Genomic DNA, 18,552 nt, shown 5'->3' on the forward strand with positions numbered 1-18,552 from the left:
TTTTAATACTTATTTCAGTTCATTGAATAAAACTTTTTCAGCATCACTAGATGGCAGGCTGTGCCTTGGCATGGATAGTCTTTCGAGGGAAGGTGGAGTGAGTTAACCCAATTCTTTCAGTGCTTTTTATGTGTGTTTCTAGGCTGATTTATGAGAATAAAGGTAGTCTATAGTATGAAGTGCATTTGTAACATTCATTCCAATGATTCAGGTCACAGCCTTTGCAATACAGGGGTGTATCATTCTGGTATGTACACACTCAAGATTATGATGTTCATAACCCTTTACTTTATAGACTGAAGAAGTCATACTTAAAATGATGCATTCTCCACTTTAAAGCGTTGCACTTTTCATCCCCCCCTCCCCCATGGTGCAGGTGACTTGGATTATTACTGGTTGGATCCTGCCACGTGGCATAGCCGGGAAACATCACCTATTAGTTCGGTAAGCTTTCTGGGAAATGAAAGTTGGAGCTTAGGGATGATGTGTACTGTTCATTGTCCTATCTATATTTGACATGTGATGGATAGCAGTCTTACTCTGTTTCGTTATACATTTTTTAAAACATTTTATTTATTTATTTTGAGAGAGAGAGAGAGAGAGAGAGAGAGAGAGAGAGAGAGAACATGCATGAGCGAGCAAGGGAGAGGCAGAGAGGGAAAGAGAGAATCCCAAACAAGCTCCTTGCTGTCAGCAAAGAGCCTGACCCAGGGCTCAGTCCCACAAACCATGAGATCATGACCTGAGCCACAATCAAGAATCAGATGCTTAACTGATTGAGCCACCCAGGCGCCCTCCATTATACATTTTAAAAAAGAAAATATTCATTTCATTTAAAGTAGTACAGTCTAGAAGGGAAAAAAAAAATCACTGAATAATTATAACAAATTTTATTTTTTTTTAAAAAGTTTATTTTTGAGAGAGAGAATGCATGGGTGAGCATGCACAAGCAGGGAAAAGGCCAAGAGAGAATCTCAAGCAGCCCTCCCACCCCCACTCTGTCAACACAGAGCTGAAAGTGGGGCTCAGTGTCAGGGTTCATGAGGTCATGACCAAAATCAAGAGTGAGTCCCTTAAGCGACTGAGCCATCAATGTGCCTCTATAACAAATTTTAAATTAAGTAAGAAGCAATTATTAAATGATGACTGTATATAAATGAGATATTATTTGGTTAATGATATCAACATTAACAACTCAAAATATAGAATAGGTTTTCTTTCTATAAGCAGATATGTTTTAAGTTTAATTCATTTTAATCATTTCAGAACAATTTTTTAGAGATTTACCTAGTTGCTAACCACTCTTAGAACTGTTTAGTTCAAGAGTCTACTGCAAATAAAATGTAGCTGCATTTACAAATGCAAATTGTTGTAAGTTGAGGGTAGAACCCACCAAAATAAAGAATTTCCTCTAGAGTGCCTTTAACTGTGAGGAAATCACATCTTGCTACAACCAATAATTATGTGTCTACAGGAAAGAAAACCACTTAGCTTTTTTAAACTTTATCCATGTTTTGATAGCATCCTGTAACGTGGCAACCATCTAAAGAGGGGGACCGATTAATTGGACGTGTTATTCTGAACAAGAGAACAACCATGCCCAAAGAATCAGGTGCATTACTGGGTCTGAAAGTAAGTATGCTGGTTTAAAATGTTTCTTAAGGGTGGATTACAGTACAGCCTGACTTCAACAAAATTTCTGACAACGATTTTTAAATATCTTCCTCTCTTCTCCAAAATACAGTTCACCTAGTGAACGTATCTTCTTCATATATTGATGTCTTATGACAGATACAGTATTTTTATCTGGATTAACATTTCAAAATCATTTTATAATATGGCTTACAAATGTGTTAGGAAACTGCCATGAAGTATAGGAAAATAAAGAATTTTTCTCTCAGTATGAAGTTCAAGGATGATTTTTACATTAAGAAGGTTTTAATGGATGGTAGTAAAGTTAGATTATGTGGACTGCATAATTTTATTTTATCTTGACAAACAACGTAAAACATCATTAAAGAAATTGTTTCCTAAGTACAATAGACTTTATCGTAATATCAAAAGAGTAAAATGTGTCTTTTAAAAATATTAACTGACATCCAACAGATATAAAGAAAAACTAACAAATTGCAAAAGATTATATTTTATTATAGGAAAAATATATATGCACATTTTGTCTTATTTGTGTGTGTATGTGTATATGTGCTAAATCACATAGTTTTATTTGCTTTCAGAAACAGAGAAACAATCAAAGATGGGCTTTAAAATTATTTGCTAAGATATATTACAGTCGTGTGATAATTTGACCTCTTCAAAACCATTGACTATTAATCCAACTAAAACTTTTCTTCAGTTAATGCACTTAATAGTACCACCTTATTCATTATTAACATTTATTTCTCTTGCTATGAAATAATTCTGATCGCCTCCATTAATGGGCATATCCCAAAGTATGGTGGATCAGCCTCAGCCTTTGAGAACATGTGTTGCACCTTTATTTATACACACTTGGTGACTGCATTGGGAGAAATTAAACTTAGAAACTTTCTGATGTATTTAGTTTTAGTTACAGTGGAAAAGCCAGGTGAAAGTGTTAAATATTCAGTAATATAACCCAGACTTTAGGAGTTAGATTAGAATATGTATTTCAGGTGAAGTCTTTTCAGACGGTCAGTAGCAGAGATAAACTTAGGCTATTACTCATTGTGCCATGGTAAATTGCTTCCCAGAAGTGGCCTATTCTTGGTTTGAATCCATAGTCTTTATGTCTTAGACCTATATCCTACTTAAAGGTATACAGAAGGGATAAAGATCTGATGTGACAATGGGGCATGATGTGCATATAGAACTTTAATTCTAATAGGAGGCATGAACTTGGAGGATAAAGAAAAATGAACCCTAATGTAAACTGTGTCACACACTTCTGTAAGTAGGAAAGACCTCGCACTTGTCTTCTAAGGATAAACACTACTTTTGGTGCCGTTGTGTTGTTAGGTCAGTGTAAGTAATCAGGACATGAACTTTCTTGGGACACATGATCATCTAAAATATAATGAGATGTTTTCTTTTTAAAAGTATACTGCCACTCCTTTAATCAAAAATATGTTTCACTTTATTAATGTGCCTACACTCAATCCTAAATACATTGTAAAAGACTGTATGATTAATTCCTAAAAGTAATAAACTTATATTTTAATATGAATCTTGGGAACTTATAAATTTATTATTATTCAGGTTGTTGGAGGAAAAATGACTGACTTAGGACGCCTTGGTGCCTTCATCACCAAAGTAAAGAAGGGTAGCCTTGCAGATGTAGTTGGACACTTACGAGCAGGTAAAGTTTCTTTTTAACATTTAAACAATGTGTACTTTTTGCATGAGTTGGTGGTTTTCAATGTGGGGTAAGTTACAAATAAGTCAATTAAATAAATAACTAATTTTAGTGCATGGGTGAAGATTTTTTCCCCTGGCGTGGGTATTTACTGCAATTATAGGTAACTATGCATCAATGGCAGTTTGGAGAGAGTAAGATTAGGAATCTTTTATTATTCATGTAAAAGTAAATAGATGCAAAATGCTGCAGGATTACAAATTTTTGTAGATGACTTTATAATTTTGCTACAAAAACCAAAACAATTTAGCCTTATAGAAAAAATATCACTAATTAATTTTTTATATTTTAAACTATTATAATTACTAAAGTTTTCCATAGTGGTCCCAAAACACTTACCAGTAGCAGTGTTTTTAGTAAAATACAACCATAATCACATTTCTTACACAGATTACATAATAAAATATTTGTTAATTTTATTGTGACATGTATTATACTCATGCAGATGTGCTACTTCTTGGTATTTGGAAACTTACATTATGTTACTCTGTAACCTTAACGTAATATGATAAAATCATTTAATATATTCACATGTACCATATTCAGTAGCAACACACTTTAAAATCTTTTTTTTTTTATTTACCCTTCATTTTAGTTAAAATCATATTAACGTATTTTTCCCAGTTTACTTCATGGTTTTGTAGAAATCTTTTGGTTGGAGTGTCTGCCTATGCATTTGAAAGACAATTACAAAGAAAACAGAGAAAGCTGAACTACAGAATTGAGGATTAATAACCCGTAGCACATAGAAAGAGAACATTTCTAGGCTGTTTTCAGTTTTTATACCTTAACATTGTAATTACTGAGACCTTGAGAAAAGTGTTCTATAACCGTTAAAGATATTTTTGTTGTAGTTGATTACCAGGATATCAGTTCAAAATCATTTAGGTTTTTTCTTTAATAGAGACTTCCTATGCAGGTGTTGTATAGGGAGAAAATCCAAATCAGAGGTTTTTCTTCATCTGCAATATATACAGCTTTGAAGATGTGTAGAGGTACAGTATGCTGTTGTTTTTTTTTTTTTTATCAAGGGCTAGTTACGATTTAATAAGAAAATAACTCAATCAGGTGTGACTATGTCAGTAAACTGAGCCTTTGCTTATTTAAAGACTGAGAAGCATGCCTTAGAAAGTTTATGAATCTCTTTTTTAGAAAGTATAAGAATCCCTTGAGTTAATGTAATGCTCTAATGTAACTACAGAAATCTGAATTTGCAGATCAGATTATAAACATAATGGTTTTTGATTTTGTCTTTGTATTTTAATAGAGGATCACCTAATAAAGTCAGTGAAGGGTTTTTCTATATAAAATATCCCTTAGTGATTAATTTCATTTTTTAACACCCTTATGTGCCTAGAGCCTGAGAAACTTAAATGTAAAATGTTAAAAGCTCAGCTTAGATAGCTGTAAAACAAAGAAGTGGAGTTTTCACTAAAAGCAATTGATGCATTTGAAAGAAGTATTTTAATAAATTAGATCATATATTCTGTTTGATTTACATTATAATTTAGGAACAGTCTTCCTTCTGTTTGCATATAACCATCACTGGCTGTACAGTGCTGTGCTTTTTTAGTAATGTGACCTTTGTTCAGCATTTGCAATCTTGCTTTAATCTTGCCATAGCTTTCTGTACTGTTTCTTCCCCTTAAGTCCATGCACTATACCACTACTTGGTTTAATTGTCAAAAACAAGGTTGACACTGATGTGCTCCTTATTAAAAGTCTTCACAGTCTCCAGTCATCATCTGCTTAAGTCAAAGCTCTGTAGTTCTGTCCTCTACTAACCATTCCAGCCACTTCAATTACCATCCACTTTACCTGTTAGCCATGGCAGTGTGCCTATAGGTCCCTGGCAAGCTTTCCACCTATTAGACCTGGTCCATGCCTCTTGTTTATCTGGTTGCTTTTTTGCTCTTGTGCTCTACCTGTTGAAGTCCTTTCCATCCTACTCATCTAAAGTTGCCTTAATTGTAAAGTGTTTCCTAATATCTCACCTGGAACAATACCTAAGTACTATCTCCCTAGCACTACCTGGCTCTCTTTCTCTTCCTCAGATGAACTCCTATCGTTGTGTATAACATTTTAGTAAAGATATTAATTCCTGTATGTCTCCCCCACCAATGACAGAGGAAATCTCTTTTATTTGCATCATCATAATCTGCATCTCTGCCTGAAGAGATTATCCGTATAAAAATAAATATTGTTAAAGACACCACCTTCTAGTTTAAGATATTTTGATTTGTAAATAAATACATGTATTAAGTTAATAAGATATTAACAGTTATGCTTCCGATTGCTGTCTATAAAGGGGAGAATTTTTATAATTCAGTGCTTTTGAAAATGTTGACTGCAACTCATTACTGTATAGTCACTTTAATGGTTTACATCCATCAATTAAAAAAAATGAAGTGGAACATGATAGAATTGGAGATATCAGGGTAAATATTGTTTCGGAAAGTATTTTTTTCATACACACATACATACATACACACATACACATAAACATACAATATTCACATGATGTAAACTTTATTTTTTTTCTTGGTCAAACTGAATATATTTTAAATTTGTAATTATATTTTATTTCTTTTTTTTAACACTGAAGTGTATTCATTGCCTATGTAAAACACCTTGCTGTGTAACTTCTTAGGTCAAACAATTATAAGTCCCTTAACTATTAATGTTAACCATACTCTTTTACCAAACCAAAGCAGCATTATATGCTTTTCAAATATTTAGTTTTCATTTTTGAGTAAGCAAACATTTGGGAAAAAATACTTTAAAATAGTCCTAGCAAAACAAAAATTTTCTACTTTAATTTTTTTTTTCAACGTTTTTATTTACTTCTTGGGACAGAGAGAGACAGAGCATTAATGGGGGAGGGGCAGAGAGAGAGGGAGACACAGAATCGGAAACAGGCTCCAGGCTCCGAGCCATCAGCCCAGAGCCTGACACGGGGCTCAAACTCACGGACCGCGAGATCGTGACCTGGCTGAAGTCGGACGCTTAACCGACTGCGCCACCCAGGCGCCCCAGCTACTTTAAAAAAACAAACTGAAAACATCTGTTTACAGTTCTCTTGCCTATATATATATATGTATATATATATATCTACAAACTGAAACATCTCATGTTTACAGTTATCTTTCATATATATATCACATATTTATCTTTCATTATATGTATATATTTATATAAATTATATTGATCTATCAATTCAGCATATATTAGCTACTAAATCATTACAGGTACTGAGAATAAGATGAGCAGAAACAATTAAATTAAGACACCTTAAAGTACCATTGAGGTTGGGGTATTTCAGCTGAGTCTGCTGTTGTGAATTGAAGGAGAGAAACATTTGGGATCTAAAACTGCTCTAAATATTCATGAAAATAAACAGTTTTTCCCAAATGATCTATGGTAAAATCCCTAGTTAAAATATCAACAATAAATTATTAGCTCATTTATTTTAACGTTCTATTATTCTCCTGGATTCTTAGAGTATTTAACAAATGAATGAGTATTGTATTAATTTTTTATTATTTTCAAATATTTTAAAAATATTTTCTAATTTTACTTTAATGCTCACAATATATATTATGTATAGAATGTGTGTGTTATGAACATCTGGAAGTGGGTTAACTGTCATGCAACAGTTTTACATCTGCTTGCTTTGTAACTTTTCCATAGCTACCTGCGTTGCCCTGTGGGTATGAATTCAAATCCTTTCATGCATTTTTATTCTGTTGTGCGTCTGGTGAAGACAATGAAGCATGACTTATAATTGGAAAATTCATGCTAATAAATGTTAATTGCTATTTCAACCAAAAATAAAGGACTTTATCCAGAGTTAAATAAGAATCTTTCACATATAGAGCTGCCTGCATTTATTATATGGAGGACATGCTGCTAATTATTATTTTTTAATGTTTCCAAATAGGCTGTGCTAATTCCATCCCATAGCATGAGATTATTTTTTATATTATTTCTGGTATATTTCAAAAGATAAAGGTAGCTTTGTATTGTACTGTTTCCTGTGACCAGTAATATTCTATGGGGGAAAGAAAAAGAAAAAAAAGAAAGAAAAGAAAAAAGTGTTTAGAAGAACCATTTAGCTGACATTATATGTCAGTCAATTTGCTTTTGAGAGCAGAGCCTAGACAAACTATTTGTATATGTTTTGCATTTCTTTGTTAAAAAAAGAGAAAAGATAAGAAAAATAAACAGAATATATAAGGTAAAAAAATACCCTTTTTTTTAAATTCAAGGGGATGAAGTTCTAGAATGGAATGGTAAACCCCTGCCGGGAGCTACAAATGAAGAAGTTTACAACATTATTTTAGAATCAAAATCAGAACCTCAAGTTGAAATTATTGTTTCAAGGCCTATTGGGTAAGGCTAAAAAAACTTACTTCTTAAGTTTAGTAAATTACATGTATTAGCAGGGTTTTAAAAAGAAGTTTATACATTCATACAGTACATGTTAATAACATGGATAGTTTTTCTTCAATTATGGGCATACACTTTATATTTTTTAAATTTCTTAATATTTTAAACTTGAATACTGAATTTTCTTTACTACATTTTAGAAGCTCCACAATTTAACAACTGTAGTATCAAAAAATATTGTTATATATTTTCAGAGGTGAAATATAAACTAAAAATATTTTGTTTTAATGGCAGACCTATTTTTAGTAATTTAACTTAGTAGTATTTCCTTAAAGGGAGTCACTAACAACTCATCTTCTTATGACATTTAAAACAGTAATTGTTTCATGTCTACATGAACTTTTTATTATTTTACTAAGAAGAGAGTATTTTTTTTCTATATTTTTACCCATGGGTAGTGCCAACTTTTGTTTAAAATCAAGCGAGTGTGAAATATTTTAACTTTTTAAAAAATTGGTCATAATAATTGGTATAATATTTTTTAAACTTCAGTTTTTAGCATAATTTAATTCTCTATAGCCAATGGGAATTTTTTTTTTTAATCTGTGTGTAGGGTCCCCCACATTGTTAGATTTCCTGGCTAACCCAAAAGTCCAGAATATTCTTTTTGCCAGTCTGTAATTTTTTTTGTAAGACATATTGAAATATCTCCTGATAGTTGCCTTAATGTTTGAATATATTTTTGGAAATAAATCCCTCTTTTTTTTCCCCATTCTCTAAAATATTATAGAGCCATTAATTCAGGACTTATGTTGAAAAAGTAATAGCCTTTAATTTTTGTTGTCTTCATGCATATATGTCAATGCAAAACATAGAAAAAATATAATTATCCTATTTTTCAAAGGACTGAAAACAGATGATCACGTATTTCAAAGAATAATATTAATATATATAAACTCTAAAATAAAAGCAAGATTATAAATAATTTTAAGTGGTGATTATTAAGAGTAAACATTGAAGACATTTGCAAAAGTATTGTACATTTCCATGCAAAATTTTTTTAAATAGCAACACTTTATAATTTATGCTAGTTTTACATGACATGTGTTCTAGTGCTCAGGTTAATATGAGGCTGGAAAAGAGGTAAGTAAATTGGAAAATGAATCAAAAGTTTCAAAAAATAATTTAAAATCAAGTATTGTACACATTGCCAAATACTTTCAGATATGTAGTAGTTTAAAAGTAATCAGCTAAAATATTGATTTATGGTAACTTTTAAAAAAAACTAACAGACAATTAAAGTGGACTGGAATAACATTTTCATGATTGTTACCTTTGTATGAAAATAATTTAAAAAGTCATAATTTGCGTAGCCAAACCCTAAATTGTAGGAAATATGGAATGCAAAGATTATACTTAAAAATCAAATCTGGCATCAACTTTCCAGTTAATAGAGAAATTATTAGAATCCTAGAAGAATAATTCTAGCTATATTTAATAATTATGTTTAATGTAGTTCTGTAATTTAAAGCAGCATAATTTAATAATTATGTTTAATGTAGTTCTATAATTTAAAGCAGGAATTTAAAGTTCTATAATTTAAAATTCACTAAACTGTGAATATAAATTTATTCACAGTTTAGTGGCATAGTAATTCTGCGAATCATACATGGTCTAAGAAATATCTTCCATCTTGAGGTAAGAACCATTTTTGCTAGCCTACCAAATATAACATTCTTGGCATTTATACTTACAATTGGTATTAGAACTATTCTGTCACCTTTCTTGTAGAACTAGTTAAGAAGACATGTTTGTAAATGTGGAAATTTATTCCTGAAAATATTACTGAAGCAATTAACATTATTATATTTTGATTCAAAATCACTTTAAAATTTTTTTACAACTTCTCCACAATCTTTCAGACATATACAAATCCTAAGCTTGTACCTGGTTTTAGGATTCCAAATTCTAATTTTCGTAATTGACTTTGAGGCTGGTTTTCAGAGAAGTTGTACTATCTAAAATTTATTGCTTCTATGTTTCTTTTTAAAAATTTACTTTTATTTGCCTAGATAAATTTAGAAAACGGTAGCAGAAGAGAAATAGTTGGTTTCTTCAAATAGTCGTTGTCTTAAGTATTGCAAATTAGTCTCTTAATTATCATACTAAATACTTACATTATACAAATTACTAGTTATAAAAATACGTATAAAATGTATTTATAAAATACATAACACAGGATGTATTATCTTTGTAAGAAGTATAAACTATAGGTGGTTATGAAAATTACTTTGCACAAAAAGTGAAAATGAGTCCAGAAAATAATCAGAGAAAACTGTTTTTTTTCTGTCCCTCCGCTCTACCCCTGCCGACACACACACAATAGTCCAAAGAAAAATCAAAATCAAAGTGAAGTTAGGTCACAGGTAAGTGGTTAGAAATGCTTAAATAATATTCTAACATTATTCTAATAATTCTGTTGGTACTAACTCCAGTCTGCTTTAATATGTCATGTTAATACTTACATATTGTTAATCTCCTTAAATTGATACTAAACTATCTTTGAAAAACCAGAGGTAAAGTAGTTCTATGCAGCATACTTCCCAAAACAAGCTGGTCCAGGGTTCTTAAGGTCACAGTGGATAATGGATTAAGCTGAGGTTGTAATTAAACATTTATTCAGAGTAATTTGTGAGTGTGACAGGAGTGGGTGTTCTCACAAGTCACTTTCTAATCATACAGTAAATGGCCATATATTTAGCTAACTTCAGTATAGAGATACAAATCTCTATATAGGGTTATATATGTGTATATGAATTATATATTCACATATATAAAATATTTTAGCTTTTTGTTGCAAGCTTGAACCATTTTTATTTTCCGAAGCAATTCATCCTTTTCATTTTATTAACTTTGCCCATGATATTCACCATATTATTTTATTATCAAGAAATGTTTTCATCTCTTTCATTCAGTAAACTCTTTCAGATGTGTTTGTAAAGCATATTACTGATTAGTAAAATGTGTCATTTTGATTTTCTAGAATTGAAATAAAATATTACCTTTAACATTTTTTATTTCCAAAACCTACTGTTTTGGTAGTAAAAATATTGTGGTAGTTTTAGCCACAATATTAGTCTGATTGTTGTCATGTTGAAGTGTTTTGCTGTTAAATATATAAAAACTTATTTTTATTGCAGTTTGTGTGTGTGTGTGTGTGTGTGTGTGTGTGGTGTTTGACAATCATGCATATTAGTAATTGCCTTAATAGTAACTCCTGTCCATTTCCACACCTGTAAAGACCCAAAAGGATTGTTCACACCACTGAAATACATGTGGCTGTGATTGCCTCAGGGAGGGTAACTTAGCTAATGGGATTTTCACCATACCCTAATTTCTTTTAGTGATATTCCACGGATCCCTGAGAGCTCCCATCCTCCACTGGAGTCCAGTGAGTTTAAGATTTATTTGTTATTGTGATATATATAGGATGAAATTAAAGAATAAAGATTTATCATTTGCTTTAATTATTTGATATAGATGAATTGGTATTACTATACTAAGGTTATCTCTAATGATATCAGAAGTTGACAACTATGACAATCATTGGAAACCCAAAGTTCTATTTTAAGATTTTTCTTTTTTTACCTCCCCCCCCACCTTTTTTTTGTGATGGTTACACAAAAATCTTTACTGGCAGTATACCTTCTGCATCAAAATAGTCAGAACCCTCACAAAGCTCAGTTAATATAACAGTACTACTTCTATTTGCTGTACGTAAAAATTTATTGTTACACTGGATTATTCAGTCTGATTGGTAATTAGCTCAGTCTCATGAGCTAGGCTTCTAGTGAAGGAAATATACATGCTAACAGATAATTTAAAAACAGCGTAACAGTGTCAGGTATGATTGTGGAAGTAAGTAGGTGGAGTAGAGGTAAAGTTCAATGGATATAAGGGAATCAAGGGACAGTGAGGCTAAAGGGTTGAATTATCTACATAGCCTTTAAAGACACTCCACATGATAGAAGATGACAATGTGTGCAGTAAAGTCTAGACTGGTAATGAAGTTTTCAGTGAGAATGTGGAAGTGATAGATATTTACTTTGCAATGGATTGGTATTAAATTTAATACCTTGGGCTTGATGACCAAGTGTTATTATGGACCCCACCTTATGGGAATACAAAATACAAGGTTATTTAAGAGGAAATCAAGTGATCCAAGTGATCGTTGTTACAAGGAGGTAGAAAATATATGGTTGGGATAAACAAGGAGCTGAAGATTAGGTAGGTATATCAAATGCCTACCAACATGCATACCTGCTAGATGAACCCATATTTGGTTTTGAAGTTTCTGATAACTAATACACAGAAGGAAATGGGACTAATTAAATAATTTATAGTGTCAATACTATTTAAAAATGAAACTGATATAATACTAAAAGCAGACTGATTATTAGAAGCAATACTGTTCTTGTACTAAGACCCAAGAAAAAAATTATCCTAAGGATCCTTGATAAAAGAAGCGTAATAACAAAGAATTTTATAGAACTCTTTCTTAAAGTCTTTGCAGGGCACAGAGTGATGCTACACGGCTTAATTTAGACTTAATTTGTGTGTATTTAGAAAAAAAATCTGTGGATGACATACCCTCCGGCAATGCTCCATGAATGTTTTATCAGTAAAGCTAAGTTTTCAATGACTGTGGGTTTAAGGTTATACTTGCTGGGGTAATAGCATTCTATAGACATTCTATACTGTGGATCATGTCAAGGTATACTTTAAGAGTGATCTGAGAAGAGAGACCTCTCATTTAAAAAAGAGGGGAGGAAAGCCTCACCGAGTAGCTAAGTGGACAGCCAGCCTCCTCTACACAAAGGTGAAGTGGGTCACTTGTGGTGAGTCACTGGAGACAGCATTCTCAGACATACAGAAGATACATTTCAAGATCAAAACTGAGATAGATGGTAAATCTTATTTTAAAAGTGGTGAATTCTAGGCTTAGATTTGGCTCATATATTATATGTCCATTCATTTTACTTTCAGCAAGGACAGTTCATAATAGATGATTCTTTGGCCAAGATAATTAAAATAACAGGTACCATCTTTCTTATCAGTAAAGCCTGAAGCCTTCACCCATATGTGAGTTTATGCAAGAATCTAAACTGTACAGATACCCTCCAGAAATGTAGAAAACCAATATAAATTGAAGCAAATAAATATAATATTTGATTATATCATTATAAATACTTTTAAAATAGGCAATTAACCAAAGAAGACAGTATGATAATTTTCTGTGACTATCCAGTTGGAAGTATGTTCTACTGTTATTGATGGTATTGAATTATGGTTTTATACAAATAACAGATGCATTTAACATTTTATAAAAAACATTCCTACACATATATTATAAATGTTACTTCAAATTATTTTTTTTTCTCATTTTAGGTTCAAGTTCCTTTGAATCTCAGAAGATGGAAAGACCTTCCATTTCTGTTATTTCTCCAACAAGTCCTGGAGCTCTAAAAGATGCCCCACAAGTCCTGCCAGGACAACTTTCTGTATGTATTTTTTTGTACATGTTGGGGACCATTAGGATTTGCTCACTGTTCTGAGTCTGTCCTTAAAAATGCATGGCTTTCTTTGAAGCCTATGATATGTTTGTAGTCACCTAACACCATAATCTATTTCAGCAATTTTGCATGTATTTATTAAGTTATTAGATTAGCCTTTATCCATATTTTATTTGGAAATATTTATTGAGTGCCTACAGTATACCCCATTATTATAAACATTCAATGATAAATGACAACATAAGTAAATAAAATATCCATTATATTTTGTGTGCAAGTTTCCAAGGTCAGTTGGTAAGATGTAAGAAACTAAGAAAGTCATGTTCCACTTATTTAACCTTATGAGTCTGGAGTCTGAAAAAAGTTTTTCAATATTCTTTTTACTTTCTTGAGACATTTAGTGAAACACTTCATTTCTGATTATCACTCTGAAAAAGCTACAGTTTTTCTTACTGTTGCTTTACATGTGACGTGAGGAAAGCTGGAGTACAGAAGTGATGGCTAACCATTATGAAATGCCACATCTGTGTAGATTATGGTAGAATACAGGACATTTATATTCATAACTGAAAGAAAACTTTCTTCAAACTATTCTGTAAATAGTGTACTTTTTCTCCTTTGGTAATGTGTGGATTTCTGTAGTCTGCTTTTGCTGTACTTCTCTTGTCGTTAATTAAACAAAGAAGATAACTATAAGCTTGATGTTATTTTTAAAACCATTCCTGGTTTTAACTTCCGTTTTTAGTAGATTGATATCTTTGAATAGCCCTTTCTGTTTATTTTATCTGCCCTGCCATCTCTGTGTGTGTGAATCTCTGAAGTACTCCACCTATATTTCAAGAGGGATGAAAATCTGTTTGGGTTTTTGAAAAACACATCTCTGGTATTACTTGAAATCAGAGATATGGGTTCATATGGAATCAGGTTTGAATCCTTAATCTGCCCTGCACTATGAAAGACCAATCCTATGTTAAATTAGTTTATTTTCTTACAGTGACTGTTAAATATGTTCCATATATATATTGCCACTAGACAACTTTCTCTCACAGTTCTTACTCAACTAAAAAACCAAAACTAACTTCTAAATTAAAAAAAAAAATAATAATGTTAACACTGTTTACTGCCATTTATAAATGGCAGTTTACTGTCATTTATAAATATATTGACTGCTAAAGTTCTGGTGTTTAGGAGCTCAACAATAGTATTTCAGTGTGCCATTCCCCCGTTTTTCTTTATTCAAACTATTATGAAATCTTAGTAAAAATATTATTTGGCCTTTGCTTAGCTGAAGGTATGTAATGCACCTTCCTGCCTTCCTTGTTCTTTTCTCCTTCTCTCATGAACATTAACATTTAATAGGTGAATTATGAAAATTAAATGAAAAAAATAACAGGAAACAACAGCACCTGGTGTAAAGGGGACCCACAGTAAATGTTTCCTGATCTCTTCCAGATCACTTGGGTAAATTGTTTATTCATCAAGCCTCATTTTATTTCAGTGACATATGGTGCTACAAAATGCATGTAGCCACAATAAGGACATTAAGTCACTTATAATCACTGAACACTGGCACTTAGCGTTTATAAACAAGGATAATTATTTCAATATCCCTTTCTTCCCTTACTTTTTAATAAAATTTTTATCAGTTTTATTTTCATAACATGATCTAAGAGAGTATAACACTATAGGCTTGACAGTTGTAAGTCATGTCTAAAATACATAAAGAGAAAAGTCAAATTGTAAGTGGTTATGCTTTCAAATTCGTATTCTTTTCAAAAATAGTATTTATAATTATAAAAGTTCTTCAAAAATAGTATTTTTTGTAGAATTAGAATATCTTAGGGCTTGTGCAAATGATTATTTTCTTTATCGATCTCAGGTAAAGCTGTGGTATGATAAAGTGGGACACCAGCTGATTGTAAATGTTCTGCAAGCAACAGATTTACCGACAAGAGTAGATGGGCGTCCCAGGAATCCCTATGTGAAAATGTATTTTCTTCCGGATAGAAGGTAGTGAATAATTTTGGAAAAAAATATGCAAAAATTCTTACTAATATAAAAGGTAGACTGTTGTTTCCTGTGATAGAGTTTTATTTATTTGGTAAAATTGATATACCAAAAATGGCACATAGTTAATGTGAACATTTTGATGAGTTTGAACATACACATGCACCTGTGATATAGTTTTAAGGTATAATAAATCATTTTCTATGAGGGAATAAACTTTCTCCCTGAAAAAAAATCCCTCAAGCCTTGTATTTTTAAAAACATAATTTACCAATTTAAAATTTTTTATTACCTTGTTTATACATCTATTAGTCTTGGATAGCTATACATCATTTGGAATGTACCTTTGTGTATATATGTCTATTATCATAACTACTGCTAACACTGTAGTTAAAATTAGAATAGTATTAAACTCTATGGTCTTTTTAGACCTTAATGTTAAAAGTTATGAATTAAAAATAGTTAAAATCCCAATAGTGGTATTACATGTCACTACAGTAGATGGCAGCATATACTTTATTTTGCTTTTTCATTTACAAAACATACTTATTTTTCAGTGATAAAAGCAAAAGGAGGACTAAAACAGTAAAGAAAGTACTAGAACCAAAATGGAATCAAACATTTGTCTATTCACATGTACATCGTAGAGATTTTAGAGAACGGATGTTAGAAATAACTGTGTGGGATCAACCAAGAGTACAAGAAGAAGAGAGTGAATTTCTTGGAGAGGTGATGTATATTGTAAAGATTCGAGCCAAATGTTTATTGAAGTTTTGTGATATGTATTAATTATGATAGCTTTTATATTATGTTTTGGTCAAGGTGCTTGATTTAATTTAAGAACTGCCCTTTCAGATCCTCATAGAATTGGAGACAGCACTTTTAGATGATGAGCCACATTGGTATAAACTCCAGACGCATGATGAATCTTCACTACCTCTGCCTCAGCCATCACCTTTCATGCCAAGGCGACACATTCATGGAGAAAGCTCTAGCAAAAAACTACAAAGTAGGTTAAAGTTATTTTTAGTTACCCAAATTAGAGATTAACATTCAAGATATTTTTTCAAATGTTTATTAGACATCAAAATACTGGAAAATTATTTATACAAAAAGACTTGGCAAAACTATTTTCTACATTTCCCTAATGCAAGTATTATGGATAGTACAGTAGAGGGATTCCAGAGCTGAGAGTTTAAAAACTCTGAATTAATCATTCTTTGCCCAGTACTGATTGAATTGTTGATTGGTTAACTGATAAAGTAATTTTTGTTATTATTGATGAGTTGCTACATATAAGGTTCTTGATAACCTTATAGCTTCTGGGTATTTTTTAACATTGTTATTCATAAGAAACATTTTTTAAAACACATTGTAAAGTATGTTTGTTGTTACTCATCTGGTGATTGGGAAGAACAGTATTCTTTTCTGCATGTATCCATTAAATTTTGATTTATGAGTAAATAATGAATCAACTGAAACTTAGAAGCTTCATTTTGGTAATCTAGAACCTGATTGTGTTCCTCATATAATTGAATTTTTCATGTTAGTGCCTCTCTGATCAATCATTTTTTCAAAGCTAATGTTTAATGCAGAATAATGGCTAATTTTGAAGGATAAACATAAATGTTTTATAAAGAGCCATGGTGCTTTTTTTAATAATATGAGCTCAGTAGAGCTCCAGCCAAGAAAGTCTTTTAACCTTTCCACCCAGCCATATCCACCCTGAACTGCAGAGGAGGGCACCTAATTGGGTAGAAAACAGTGTATATACTTAAAGAATAATTTGAAAAGTCAAAATCTTACTTTGATTTTGTATGAAATTCCGGTCCTTCTATGTCTTAAATGATTTAAAGAGGAAATACTGAGAAAATGTTATCCTTGGATCACAAACCTTTTTTTTTTTTTTTATATCAGCTCAGCATTTACTTTGTATTATTCTTGTTCAGAAGTATTTAGTAGTAACGTTAAGTAGCTTTAAAAAACATTTCTTTTGACCCTGTCCTTTAACATTTCATAAACCAACAAGACACAGAGGTATCTGTTTGCCTTACTGTTGTGCAGGATCTCAGCGAATCAGTGATAGTGACATCTCAGATTATGAGGTTGATGATGGTATTGGAGTAGTTCCTCCAGGTGCGTGGGTGAAGAGCATGGCTCCGCTTCACTGTGCTTCTTATGCTTGTTTTCACTGTCAATTTCCAGACTTATTTGGGATACTGAACTGGAGATTTATAGCACAGAGAAATCAGTATTATATTATTCCATGGTGACTTGTGTTCCAAATTACTAAAAAAGTTTAAAATGTACTAGTAACTATTCATTAACATTCCCACTTAACTTAGGTTCTTTTCTAGAAGCATGGCTAGCTAGGTTGAAATCATTATTTCACAATGCTCTGAGCATAAGTAAAAATATGAATTTTATTTTGAAAGGATATGGCTCATTTTCTCAAATAAAAATTCCATTTTCCTATGTTTTATATTGTATGCCTACGATTTTCCGTCTTCTGTTTGTGAAAATAATGTAGCCTTCCATGGAATATACTGAGACAGGTGCATGGCAGGATTTAAAATTGCATGCAGCATGGCTTAACTTTTAATGCTTTTGTGATGTGTTTACCACTTATTATACCTAGAATGTGTATGTGTGTATTAAAATAAGGAAATGCTTTAGAAAGATTCAGTATTCATTTTAAGTCAACATTTTTTTATCACTGTGTAAGTTAGTAAAATTTTTGTGGCATTGTCTGGTTCAAATCTCAGTTTCTCATCTGACACTTTTTTGTCAGAAAGTGAGAGAACCAAGTAGTAAAGACCTATTTCCTTGGCACTGATTCTATGTTATTTCCTTGATTTACTAATACAAAATAAGGAAATACCAAATAAGTAAGTAAAGTGAAAATCTTGAGATGTATAAATAAGAGTTACTAAAGGCATTTCCTTAGGAATATATTGACATATAACCCCTTAATTTATGTCATTTCTCAGATGGAGATGCACTGAATTTGAGGGCAATGATTTTGGTAAAGTCAGTAGACCAATTCCACACTAGTGACTAAATTCACAATTTGGAGAGAAACATAAAACTTCTTTAAAAGTACAAGAAATTATGGAGAGTTCTCTAAAATTAGCTTTTATTTGCTTCCTGTAATTCAGAGAAAATATAGTTTTTAATCACTGTATGACATTA

General features: G+C 31.6%; 1 protein-coding gene across 50 annotated transcripts in view; it reads left to right on the forward strand.

Annotated features, from left to right (window-relative positions):
* Positions 1-18,552, forward strand: part of RIMS1 (regulating synaptic membrane exocytosis 1) — a 490,579-nt gene that overhangs the window by 311,141 nt on the left and 160,886 nt on the right. For 49 of the 50 annotated variants that reach the window (XM_043591755.1, XM_043591762.1, XM_043591756.1 and 46 more), the window contains 10 exons: positions 377-444; positions 1,522-1,632; positions 3,235-3,334; positions 7,660-7,783; positions 11,185-11,231; positions 13,229-13,341; positions 15,233-15,363; positions 15,918-16,089; positions 16,216-16,369; positions 17,425-17,496. In XM_043591755.1, the coding sequence (XP_043447690.1) occupies positions 377-444; positions 1,522-1,632; positions 3,235-3,334; positions 7,660-7,783; positions 11,185-11,231; positions 13,229-13,341; positions 15,233-15,363; positions 15,918-16,089; positions 16,216-16,369; positions 17,425-17,496 (1,092 nt within the window). The remainder of the gene's footprint in view (positions 1-376; positions 445-1,521; positions 1,633-3,234; positions 3,335-7,659; positions 7,784-11,184; positions 11,232-13,228; positions 13,342-15,232; positions 15,364-15,917; positions 16,090-16,215; positions 16,370-17,424; positions 17,497-18,552) is intronic. The other variant, XM_043591759.1, reaches the window with a different exon arrangement.

Source organism: Prionailurus bengalensis, chromosome B2, assembly GCF_016509475.1.
Source record: "Prionailurus bengalensis isolate Pbe53 chromosome B2, Fcat_Pben_1.1_paternal_pri, whole genome shotgun sequence".
In the NCBI taxonomy this organism is placed as follows: domain Eukaryota; kingdom Metazoa; phylum Chordata; class Mammalia; order Carnivora; family Felidae; genus Prionailurus; species Prionailurus bengalensis.